Consider the following 13,285-nt stretch of genomic DNA (forward strand, 5'->3'; position numbering starts at 1 on the left):
AGTTCTTTGGGTATATGCCAAGGAGTGGTATAATTGGGTCAAATGGTAGGTTCATTTGTAGTTTTTTAAGAGTTCTCCACACTGCTTTCTATAGGGGTTGAAGCAGTTTGCAGCCCCACCAGCAGTGGATGAGTGTTCCCCTTTCCCCACATCCCCTCCAATACTTGGCATCATTTGTTCTCTTGATCATAGCCAGTCTGACTGGGGTGAGGTGAAATCTTAAAGTGGTTTTAATTTGCATTTCCCTGATTATTAGTGATGTTGAACATCTTTTAAGATGTTTCATAGCCATCTTTACTTCTTCTTTTGCAAACGTTCTGTTCAGCTCCTTAGCCCATCTTTCAATTGGGTTGCTTCTTGTTTTGGGTCTCTGTTTTTTAAGTTCGTTATATATTCTGATATAGTTTTTAAAAAAAATTTTCTATTATCTTTATGTGTATGAGTGTATTGCTTGCATGTGTTTAAATGTACACCTGTATTAGTTTTTAAAAAAAATATTCTATTATCTTTATGTGTATGAGTGTATTGCTTGCATGTGTGTAAATGTACCCCTGTTATGCAATACCTGCAGAGGTCAGAAGAGAGCATCAGATTCCCTGGAACTGGAGGTAGGACAGTTGTTAGTTGCTGTGTGGGTACTGAGAATGGAACCCCGGTCCTCTGTAAGAGCCAAGTGCTTTAAACTGCTGAGCCAAGTGCTTTAAACTCTAGTTCCAAGAATATAAACTTTATACTAATGCTTAGCTAGATTCTCAGTCAGCTGGAGGGATGAACCAGAAGACAAGGATTAAAAGTTCTAGGACTAGCCGGGTGTGGTGGCGCATACCTTTAATCCCAGCACTTAGGAGGCAGAGGCAGGCGGATCTCTGTGAGTTCAAGGCCCACCTGGTCTACATAGTGAGTTCCAGGACAGCTGGGGCTACAGGGAGACCCTGTCTCAAAAAGACCCCCCCCCAAAAAAGTTCTAGGACTAGAAAGATGTCTCAGTAGTGAGGAGTGTTTCCTGCTCTTGCAGAGGATCTGAGTTCTGTTCTCAGCACCCATTATCAGGTGGCTTATAACTGCCTGTAACTCCAGCGCCAGGCGATCCGATGCCCTCTTCTGGCCTGAGGGCACATAGCAGACACAGACGTATACACGTAAACATAAAAAAAAAACAACAATGGTTTATTTTCCTCCTGCCCCCACCTCCCAAGTAGTAGAATTCAGTTTTGATGTTGTAACTCCTAATCCACCCCCATCCCACCACCACTATTTTTGGCTTTACCAAAACTTAATATGACAAGAAGGCACTAAAATGTGCAAAACGTGCCTCAAATAATAGAAAAATATCACTATAAAATCCAATAATTTCAGCAACTGCTAATATCAGCCAAGAGCTAACAATACAACCAAGTTAAAAGACTGCATGCTTTATTTCTTCCCACAATAACTTAAATATGTGAGATGGCTCTGAGGGTAAAGGTACTTGAGATTCTCAAGTGCAAGCATGTACCAGCATGATGACCTGAGCTCAATCCCTAGAACCCATGCAAACATGGAAGGAGAGAGCAGGCTTGACAAAGCTGTCCTCTGACCTCCACACACACACCATGGCACCCATGAGTATATGCCCTACCTGCCCCCAAAATAAAAATAAACTTAAAAAGAAAAATGGTCAAGAAGACAATGGAACTAAAGTATGTGAAACCTAACACTGACATACTTCTGCTTTTCCTCCCCAAACTTGCTACTATCATCTATTTGTTCATGACTGTGATATTTACTGTTATTTTAAAGTGAAAGCTAAATGATAATCAGCTTAGCCAACCAAGCCTTTATCAAACTAGATGACAGCGCCAGAAGTGAGGTCAATAATCACTGTGTGCAATTACATGATGACTAGAGGGTTAAGAGTCTCTGCTTTCTGTGAATTGTGTCTATTAGAAGACAGATTAATAGGCCAAAAAAAAAAAAAAAAGTGAGGAGTGAGGAGGTAGTATTTATTTGATCCTCAGCCTGCACAAAGAAAGGGAAGGAGGGAGGAAGAAAGAGAGGTCCTAAATATCACCACCAAAAGACCAGAAGTCTCAGACTCTCTTCATGTATACATATATCCAGATCTTCCTAAAAATAGAAAAACTAAATTATACTATTTTATAATCCCTTTGGCTAGTTTTCCTCCTCTGCATCAATTTGTACACATAGAAATCCCAGCTCTCGGGAGGCAGAGGCAGGCGGACTTCTGTGAGTTCAAGGCCAGCCAACCTGGTCTACATAGTGAGTTCTAGTTCTAGGACAGCTGGGGCTATGGGGAGACGGTGTCTCAAAAAAGGCCAAAAAAAAGAAAAAAAGAAATCACCACTTGGGGGCCAGTGAGATCACTCAGAAAGTAAGGGTGCTTGCCACCAAGCCTGATGATTTATATTCAACCCCCAGGAATCTTATGGTGGAAGGAGAGAATGAACTCCAGCAGGTTGCCCTCTAACTTTTCCACTGTGGTATGGGACATGTGACATGCCCCCTCATATATAAACAAATAGACTTAAAATGCAATTAAAAAAATGTAAATCACAGTTTTTAGTGAGCTCCATGGTATTCACTATTAGACGGATGTACCAACATTTACCTAATGTTCTGTAGCTAAATGCACATTTTAATTTTGCTTTAATTAAAAGAAGCAAAATAAGAATAAAAAAAGAGACAGCTTGAAATGCTGTCAGAGAGAGAGAGAGAGAGAATGCTTAATGTCTTCACGCCTTTACTGTTTCTGCTCTCTGCCTACTGTTATCTAGGTCTCAGTATCACTTTTACTTCTACTGGTATTTACAGTAATCTTCCTGTCTTCAGTCTCTTTTATTCTAAATAACCCTATACAATATTTCTAAAACTTCCTGAAGTAAAATATAATCTACTTGAAAAACAGCTAATCCCAATTATTAAAGAGTAAATATTCCAATTTACTCTTTAATAATTTTGGAATTCAGTTTTGATGTTGTTAACTCCTCATCCACCCCCATCCCACCAACACTATTTTTCTTTCCAACACACACCTCAGTGAACCCCTAATACAGTACTCAATTCTTTGAATAGCCTTCAGCTTTCTATTTGGCTACATACTGTGATCTCCCATTCAAAAGGCACAAAGAATAGTTATTTATAGATGCAGAATCATGGATCTGAAAGGAACCTTAGAGATACTCTAGTCTACTCACTTTATAAATTAGAAACTAACATTCCCCCAAGGGCACACAAAACTCTTGTTCTAGCACTTCTTCCACTATACAGTGCTTCACAAATTCTACTGTGCCCAACAACCTAGACAGTGGTTATTAAAAGCATAGATTTCCAAAGCCCTTCTTGAAAACTGCTGCTCTAGTGATACAGGTTAGGACCAGAAGTCCTATTTTTAACAAGCACTTCAGGATCTAGTAAAGGATCGAGTAGCCAGGTATGGCAGGCACACATAGTCCTAGCATTTGGGAGGCTGAGACAGGAGGACTGTTAATTCAGCCTAAGATGCACAGCAAGAGCCTGTCTTCACAAAACAAACAAAAGAAATAGGGCAATGAAATCAATGTTTCAGGTTATAGGAAATTATACAAAATGAACAATGTAGTAAGTATATTTTAGCCTTGTAAGCACTTAGACCACGATCTGAAAATTTCTTCTTTCATAATGAAACCTCCAAAAGATACTCACTGCTAGGTGGATCTCTGTGAGATCATGGCTAGCCTGATCTACATAGCAAGTTTCAGGTCATCTGGAGCTTCAGGGGGACCCTGTCTCCAAAATTTAAAAAAAAAAAAAAAGATACTTACTGCTACTTGGGCAGAATCCATAAATCTCAGACCAAAATAGTCGCTTTCGATCAAGTCCAGGTGATACATAATCTGATCAAATAGCTCTTGTCCTTTGGCTTTCTTCTGAAATGGCAAGAAAATGAATGAGTGTCTTAAGCAGGAACCCTTATCCTGTTCATCTTGGAAAGTACTTTTAATCTTCCACACCTTTCTTAATTTGGATGTTTCTTTTCCTCCAAAGGGAAGATTCCTAGTAGAAAGTTCTAAAACTAACCAATTACTTCCTGATGTTAATTGACCCTAATTTCATCAACCATGTTTCGTGTTGTACTTTTCATATCTAATATTTCCACTGAGCTCTTTCTATGCAAGCTTTGTTTTTATTTCATAGTGTTAACCTTCTTATATATTTTAGACAATTTATTATGCTGTTCTTTTTATTTCATCTGCCTTTGCCTAAGTACTCTATGCAATGTAGTTTTTATTGTCTTATTTGACTTTTGAGATTCTGTTTGTCTCTGTTCATTTGTTAATATATACTACCCTCTCCAGGCTAAATATAACAACAAAAAAGAACCTAACCCTAAAGTCTATGACTGCTCCATTTAATTCTTAAAGGGGTGGAGGCTGAGGAGGAGCCTAGTGGAGAGAGCTCCAAGAACCACAAAATCACTGTTAATCACATCACTTTCAACCAGTAGCTATTAAGGACAGCAACTCACTCCCACTTCCTAGGGAAGACAGCAGCACAGAAGGAGGTAGTCCTTCCTTAGCATTCGCCACCCCCTAACAGGTTAGGAAGGAATCTAGGCAAGATTTCAGGAATGTGGAATTTTAGAGGTGGAGAACATTTTAGGCAGTGGCACCACGACGTATTCTTAAGGACACATACCAATGGCTGAGTCATTGTTATCATACCCTCAGAGAGCACACACTAATTATCAAGACAACAAAGGGGAGTGGAAATATAGGAACAAAATTACAAGATTGGTGTGAAGAATTGCCTTCCCTCAATTATCTTTCTTTCCATACAAGCCAGTCTGTAGCCTCTCTCTCTTTCTCTCTGTCTGTCTGTCTCTCTCTCTCTCTCTCTCTCTCTCACACACACACACACACACACACACACACACGCACGCATGCGCACACACACAGAGACACACACACACACGGGGAGGGGGGAGACAGAGAGAGAGGGAGGGAGAGAAGGAGGGAGGGAGAAAGAGGGAGAGGGAAATGAAAAGGAGAGACAGACACAAACACAAAGGATGAATCAGCACTCCATATGCAGTACTTGCTATTTTCTTTTCCTTCATGGGATAGTCTTAAGGGAGGAAGCCAGAACTCTTATTGACTTCCTGTCTTGCCCCAAAGGAGCTAAGAAGTCTCATTAAGGAATCTGGGTATGAGCATGATTTTAACTTCCTTCTGGGGTGAACGTGCTCTATATTAAAGATCTATTTCAAATATTGATTAATTTCTTTGATTTATTCAACAAATGGTAACAGAGCTCTTACAATGTATAAGACACTACTCTAACCAACTACACAGGGAAACAAAGCAAGTGAGCGCCTGTTTTCTACCAAAAGAAACTATAATAGTATTAAATGTCATAAAGAACAAGATAAAGGAATAGAGAGTAGGAAATAGTATTCAAATAGGAAGGCTCTTTTTTGATTTTTATTTTTATGTGTATGAGCGTTTTGCCTGCATGTATGTAAATACACTATTATATGTATGTAATGCCCATGGGGGCCAGAAGAGAGTGGTTGATTCCCTAGAACTGGAGTTACAGAAGGCTGTTAGCTGCTATGTGGGTGCTAGGAGCCAAACCTCTGAGTAGCCAGTGCTCTTAACAGCTGAGCCATTTCTCTACCACCACTGTTAATAAATTTAAAAAGAAACTGCAAACTGCTATCACCTAGAAGGAAACAAAATATTTCTGAACTCCTGATCCCCCTGCCCTCATCTCCCAAATGTTGGGATTATGATTGTACACCAGCACAACAAACTTCCATCACCTACTTGAATTCTAAGGTGCATTTCTAGATTCAACTTCATATTCTATCAACATTCCACATTTGTTTCAAAATAGAAAAAGAAACATGGCCTTAAAAATTACTTTCTCCTGCCTGAGCAGCATTTCCTAGGCTGCTGAAACACGGAGCCTGAGATCTAAGAGAGAGAATGGACTTGAGCAAGACAGAACAAGTTTTTCAAGTTATGGAATTGCCCCTCTTTAACAGAGATCAATCTAAGCTAGCCAATAGTGAACACATGACACCTGCAGGTTCCTGAAATAGTGATGTACAATCTAAAAAAAAAAAAAGAGAGAGAGAAATCTCCATATTTAAAAGAGAATTTCTTAAAACAATCTGGCTGCTAGGGAAAACCCAAGCATTTTTTTAAACTTTCACTCAATCTAGTATGCAAAAGAATACAACTAGTACATGAAAATATGTTCAAGAAAATACAGACAAGAACTCAAGGATTAAAGCAGCAAGTTGGAAGGCATGGTGACACAGGTCTTTAATCCCAGCACTTAGGAGGAAGAGGCAGGCAGATAGAGCTCTGAAACTGAAACTAGCCTGGTCTACATAAAGAGTTCCAGGCCAGCTGAGGCTATAAGGAGACTCTGTCTCAAAGAACAAAAAGTAAAAAACAAACAAAAAAAGCAGCAATATAGCACACTGGCTCCAGAAGATATCCAATTCCAACTCAGAAATAAAGTGTGTCCTGGAGACAAGAAAGAAAAACAGGACTTTGAAAATACTGTGGGCGAGTGAACACCTGACTCAGTCCTAATCCTGAAGACCAACAACCTGTAGTGTCAGTCTCAGAAATGGTGTTGTTTATGAGGAGGAGGGGGAAGCCTAAAATGTTTTTAGTAGATGGTCTCTGTTCCATTGTAAATCTTGAGAGGTTTAAATATCATTATGTATTTAAAGGCTTATGGGGAAAATTCATTTTTTACATAATGTAAAATTCAATCCAGCCATTACTGGACAGACATTACGTGTCAGTTGCTAGAGTTAACATGGATATTCTGGCACTCTGCTCTCAAGTAATCGCTAAGAACAAAATTATACACTAGTTTAAACACAAAAAATGTGCTTAGAAGTGCTATTTTTGCGATTTAAGAAATGACTGCAACTTACCTCCAAGAACCACTGACTTCAGGAGATATATTGCAAATTGGGCTCAAAAGAATAAATATAGCTCTTCTAGCCCAGGCAAAAACAAAATGAAGATATGAAGTCTTGATAGCTTTGGTGGGGTTGAAGAAAGAGAAAGACTGATGACAAGCAAGAGTCAAAGACAAAATGGCAAGATCTGCCTAAAATTGCAAAACAGAATTATCACTCTACTGTTAAAAGCCCTTATTAGTCATTATTTACAGATCAGAGTGCAAACTGTAGGCACAAATAAGCCTTTCCTAACTGCCTTTGTTTACTGTTACAGTTCTCACTGTCCATCATTATTCATCTTTATTCTTCCCCATCACCATATCCATGTACACCATATTCCTTTCTCTGCAATCTCATATCATGTTGTGCCTACATTACTATAGCAGTCTCCACCTTCTTTTTCCCTGTACCAAATCAAGCCTATCATCTATGAATTAAACTGTCATTTTTACCATGTTTCCAGACTACAAACAACAATAAAAGAAAAAAGTCAAAAACCTATGTGCAATAAGACAGAAATATACAAAAACTGTTTCATTTTTTAATTTTTTTGGAGGGGAGAGGAAATAAAAAAGCTTTATTGAAATACAATTCATATACTATCCACTCATTAAAAGCATATAATTCAGGCTAGGCATGGTGGTGTACACCTTTAATCCCAGCATGTGGGAGGCAGAGGCAGGTGGAGTTCTATGCAAGGCTAGCGTGGCCTACATAACAAGTTTCAGGCTAGCCAGCTGTACTAGTTACTTTTCTGTTGCTGTGATAGAAACACCATGACCAAGGGAACTTACAAAGGAAGACTTTATTTAGCATATGGTTGGCTCCAAAGAGGCAAGAGTCCATCACAGTGGAGGTGGCTGGAGTAGGAGCAGAAGCTAAGCCCTCACATCTTCAGGCAGGCACAGGAAGCAGAGTGACTAGAAATCTGGCAAGACTTAAGAACTCTGTAAGCCCAACCCCAGTGATGTGCCTTCTCTGGCATGGTGACACCTTCTAAGACCTCCTAAAATAGCGCCACCAACTGGGGACAAAATATTTGAATACCTGAAGCCTATGGGGGATATTCTCATTCAAACCACCACACCAGGGTTATACAGCACAACCCGATCTCAAAAAAAGTATATGATCAATGGATTTTAGTACACACAACAGATTACCAAGGCCAATTTTAAAATATTTTCATTACTTCAAAAAGAAATTCTATACCCCTGAGCCATCACCTTCCATAGCTCTGCCAGCTCCCAGACATCTGTCTCAAGCAACCACTAATTTATCTTTTTATTTGTATAGCTTTTCCTATTGTACACTTTCATAATAGGATCAAAATGTGTGGTTCTTTGTAACTGGTTTCATTCACTAGCAGAACATGTTCAAATCCATCCACGCTGTAACAGGAACCAGTACTTCATTTCTTACATGGCTTAGGACTTCCTAGTTCATGAACGTAATGCTCTAGTCATCTGCTGATGGCCATTTCAGTCATTTTTACCTTTTGGTTTTTGTAAACACTAACACTATAAATATCTGTGAAAATTTTTGTGTAAGTACATTTTTAATTGTCTTAGATATATACTGAAAAGTGGAACCACTGAGGCACATGGTAACTGTGGTCTATTATTTGCATAGTTACAGGATTGTTTTTCAAAGCAGTTATGCTGTTTTTACATTCCCAACCTCAGCATTAAGAGGGTTCTAATTTCTTCATTCTCTCCAATACCTGTTATTATCTGTTGTTTTTATTTGAGATACGAGAAATGGGATGACCACCCAAACCAGCAACTGGTATGGAGTGGAGCCTGCCTGAGCCAATCAACAAGAAGTATGACTGACCAAGCCCTTTGGAGCCCAGATGAGTCCAGATGTTGGACACTGAGGCTTTTACACTGTTGGATCTGGGTTCTGCTTTGATCTGATCCTAACTGTGCTCTAGTTTTTCTTCTTTGAATAAGGATGCACATAACTTTAAAATTTTATTTTACAGGAGCCCATAATTAAGAAACTTTAGTTTTTTGTTTTTTTTTTTTTTAAAGAACTTGAACTTTCAAAGCATTGGAATTTTAAAAGACTGGGACTTTTAAAGTTTTACTATATTAACATCAGATCTTGGAGACAAAAAAGAAAGGAAAGGCTATGGCTTAAATTGATTGTATTTGATAAAGTGTAGTGTCACAATTAGCTTCAGCTGTCAACATTACATAACCCAGAATCACTTAAGAGGGAATCTCAACTGAGGAACTTCCTAGATCAGATTGCCTGTGGCCATGTCTGTGAGGCATTTTCTTGTTTGCTAATTAATGTAGGTCTCAGCTCACCGTGGGTGGTGTTATTCCTAAACACATAGGGCTCGGGCTGTAAAAGAATGCTGAGCAAGCCAGTAGGCAGCATTTCTCCATGGTCTCTGCTTCAGTTTGTGCCTTGAGGTTCCTGCACTGACTTCTGTCAGTGATGGACTACAACCTGGGAGTTATAAGATAAAATAAATCCTTTCCTTCCCAAATTGCTTTTGGTCATGGTGTTCATCACAGCAACAGAAAGTAAACTTGACACACCTGGGAAGAGGGAACCTCAACTAGGGGATTTCCTCTATAAGACTGTCCTGGGAACATGTCTGTGAGGCATTTTCTAAATTGTTGAGTGATATGAGAGGGTCCAGCCCACTGTGAGTGGTACATCCCTGGGGCAGGCTGAGCACAGCCAGAGAAGCAAGCCAGTAAGTAAGCAGCATTCTTCTGTGGTCTGGCCTTCAGCTTCTGCCTATAGGCTCATGCCCTGTTTAAGTTCCTGCCTTGACTTCCTTCAGTGATGGACTGTCACTTGGAAGAGAAGATGAAATAAATCCTTTCCTCTCCAAGTTGGCAGAATTAGAAAGTAACAAGGGCACCACGTAAAACTAAGCTCTCAAATTAACCCCAAAAGCTTTGCAAAGCATTTCAAAGGGAAAATCCAAAAAGAGTTAGAAAATTTTCTCTGATGCCTTTGTCAATTCACTGAAAGGCATTCTCACTTATTCTGTTTGAGAGGAGAGAAAAGGTACTTTAAATCTGTGCTGAGAAGAGAGGTGAGAAGAGGAGAGCAGGCACAAGCAAATGATCATTACAGGTTGGCTCAATGGGTACAGGCACCTGTGCCAAGACTCATGACCTGAGTTGGAGCTGGAGGCCCGACATAGGAGTAGAGAACTGACTTCTGCAAGTTGCCCTCTGACTTCTACATGTATGCTATGCCATGTGCACACAGGTGTGCATGTACACAGATACTAAAACATAATAAAAAATAAATAAAAAAGTAGCCAGATGTGGTAGCACATTGCCTCTAGTCCCAGCACTCAGGAGGCAGAGGCAGGTGGATTTCTCTAAGTTCAAGGCCAGCCTGGTCTACAGAGTGAGTTCCAGGCCAGCTGGGGCTACAGGGAGACCCTGTCTCCAAAAGGCCAAAAAAAAAAGTATTATATTTGAAGAAGAAGCATAAAAATTTGTCATGTTAATTAGTAGAGGTGATAAACATTACCACTGAAGTCTATCCAATGACTTTATAGACATACAAGGGTACCAAGGATCCGAGTGCAACCAATTATGACTAGTAATAATCAGATACATACAGACTAGAGATGCATGTGCCAACATCTCAGGGTTAGTAGCAAAAACAATGAGTATTTCTGTAAGAAACAGTATATTTTAAAATGAAATGGAGATCTTTTTTAAAGGTTAAAAACTCAATTTTATGTCTTACAGGGCTTATACCAAGTTCAATATTGTATAACTGTATTAATTCAACAGCAAACCTAAAAATTTTATAGCCACTTTAGAAAGAGCTCTATCTTTGCTCTGGAAACTGTTATTGAGCATACTAAAGCTGTAATTATATGCTTCTTCTAAAAAAATAAAAAATATTAAAAAAGTAAAATGATCATTACTATTGGCATATATTATTTAAAGTTCATAGATTATTTAAATTACCCTATTTAATCACAGAAAATCTCTTACCTGAGCAATCATCTTAGATCAATGTTGACTAGCTATAATCATTAATGATTCTAATCCTGATAGGACATTGACATATACTTCATTTCACCTCCAAACTCAATTGTAAATCTTTCAAAATCATACCATACTGCCTGAAAAACTAAATTGGAAAAGGGTGGAGTGGAATCTTTTGTTTTGTTTTAAAGAAATTAAACTACCTCTGGTGTTTTCATCTAGTAAGATAGTTTAACTGGTAGACCAGTGGCCATTTTATATCTATGCAAGTATCTAGAATTTAGGTTACTAACTCTAAGATTTTACCTGCAGGGCTAAAAAGTCCATTGTTCTTGTTCCACAGGAGCTAAGTCTAAAACTGTGACTATGCCACTGTAGTTGTCCCCCATCAGGATAATAGCATCTAGCATGTCTAGACCTTATCACAGCATCGCATCTGGTGTACTGTGCATTCCTACTGAGGAAACCATTCTAGGTCAGTCATTAAACATTTGTTCTGCTTCTTTAAGGCCTAGTGCTGTTTCTCCTCCACACCACACTGACCTTAAAAAAAAAAAAAAAAAAATTCTCCACAAATTCTCTTAGTATTGGCTTATCCGTCAACAACTCTAAGACTTCATACTTTAAACACTAGGTAGCAAATGTTTTTCTAGATTCATACAGCAACCTCAGGCTTTCACCATGCATCTAATGATACTTTAATGGAAAAAACTCTTAAGATTTTTATCAAACAAATAATAGATAGGAAAGCTATCTTCACAAAGTATCTTATGTTGGAATAGCTTCCCAACCTTCAACAGGCCTTACAGGAAGAAAACTTAGATGTTTTAAAGGTTTTTTTTTTTTTTTTTTTCCTGAGACAGGGTCTCCCTGTAGCCCCAGCTGGAACTTGCTACATTGACCAGGCTGGCCTTGAACTCCCAGAGATCTGCTTGCCTCTGCCTCAAAGGCATGCGCCACCACGCCTGGCTTAGTTGCCTTCAAGTTTTATGGAATCAAAGTCTCTAAAAATGTGTGTCCAATGTACAGATAACAAATAGACATAATGATTTAAAACCATTTCTAGAGAGCTGGGTAGGTGGGTACGCCTGTGATCCTAGCACTTGGCAGCCTGAGGCAGGAGTTGTTCTAAGGCAAGTCTAAGATACATAGAAAGACCTTGTCTCAAAACAGACAAACAACCCCCCCCCAAGAAATCCTGATCATAAACTATCAAATTTTTGAGTTTAAAATTTTGAATTTAAGGTCTTCCAGAGTTTATTCAACCACATATTGTAGCAACACATCTAGCTATCACTTTTCCAAAAAGAGTTCCCTAATTAAGTTTTAGGCAAATCAATGGGTTCTAAAACGTCTGTGGGGAGGGTAGACGTTAGCAAATGTCCAATGAAGCTTATGTCAAATCACGTAATTTATGGTTAAGTCTCTGAAAGTAGAACAAAGACATAAGAGATTTGGAATTGGTGAATAGCTCAGAAACTCAAGCCTGATGTGGTAGCACATACCTGTAATCCTACACTTAGGAGGCTAAGCCAGGAGAATCATAAATACAAAGTTGAGTTGAGCTACACTACAGTGAGACCCTGCCTATAAACGCTCGCTCGCTCTCGCTCGCTCTCTCTCTCTCTCTCTCTCTCTCTCATTTAAATTTTCTGGCAACTACCACTAATTTCAGGGAGAAATGCTATCATTCCAGGTCCTCCTGGTCTAAAGTTACCTGGTGCATGTATCTGAATACATGTTTTTGCCTGATCCATACTAATCCCATGTTTCCTAATCCCCCAGGAGGTCATTATCAGTAGAAAGCACAAGGACAATAATCTTAAAATTTGTAGCTCAGCAAGACCTACATACCGGCAAGTCCACACTAACATCAGTGCCATCCAGAAGGGACACCCGGCATGTGATAATAGACTTGGAATCTCCAGCTGCAGGAATGTGTGTGGCAGCTCGCTGCGCCTCTCGGAGTCGTTCCTTCTCTGCATGTTTTCTCATGGACCGTCGGCCAAGTGTTCTTCGGAGGAAGCTCAGCATTTTTGCCACTATAAAATGGGGAAGGGGCTCATATGAGAAAAAAAGACTCCCCAGAACTTGTAGTCAAATTAATGTTATTATTTAATAATGTCTTATAGATGTTAATATAGATATTAATTTGAAAAAAACAAACAAGGTTACTTTTATTCTTTTATTTCAAAACATACTGTATAAAATATATACAATTTTTATAATCCCAGCACTTGGGAGGCAGAGGCAGGCAGATCTTTGTGAGTTTGAGGCCAGCCTGGTCTACATAATGAGTTCCAGGACAGCTGGGGCTACAAGGAGACCCTATCTCAAA

The 13,285-nt window shown here is 39.1% G+C and overlaps 1 protein-coding gene across 5 annotated transcripts in view; it reads right to left on the bottom strand.

The window, feature by feature from the left end:
- The window catches only part of Epb41l5 (erythrocyte membrane protein band 4.1 like 5), a 142,723-nt gene that overhangs the window by 121,871 nt on the left and 7,567 nt on the right, over positions 1-13,285 (bottom strand). For 4 of the 5 annotated variants that reach the window (XM_017797571.2, XM_008830872.3, XM_017797570.2 and 1 more), the window contains exons 2-3: positions 12,802-12,989; positions 3,801-3,905 (exon numbers count right to left, since the gene is read on the bottom strand). In XM_017797571.2, the coding sequence (XP_017653060.1) occupies positions 3,801-3,905; positions 12,802-12,981 (285 nt within the window). In that variant the 5' untranslated portion in view covers positions 12,982-12,989. The remainder of the gene's footprint in view (positions 1-3,800; positions 3,906-12,801; positions 12,990-13,285) is intronic. The other variant, XM_029562404.1, reaches the window with a different exon arrangement.

The sequence above is a fragment of the Nannospalax galili genome, unplaced genomic scaffold (genome assembly GCF_000622305.1).
Source record: "Nannospalax galili isolate Female #2095 unplaced genomic scaffold, S.galili_v1.0 scaffold633, whole genome shotgun sequence".
NCBI classification, from domain to species: domain Eukaryota; kingdom Metazoa; phylum Chordata; class Mammalia; order Rodentia; family Spalacidae; genus Nannospalax; species Nannospalax galili.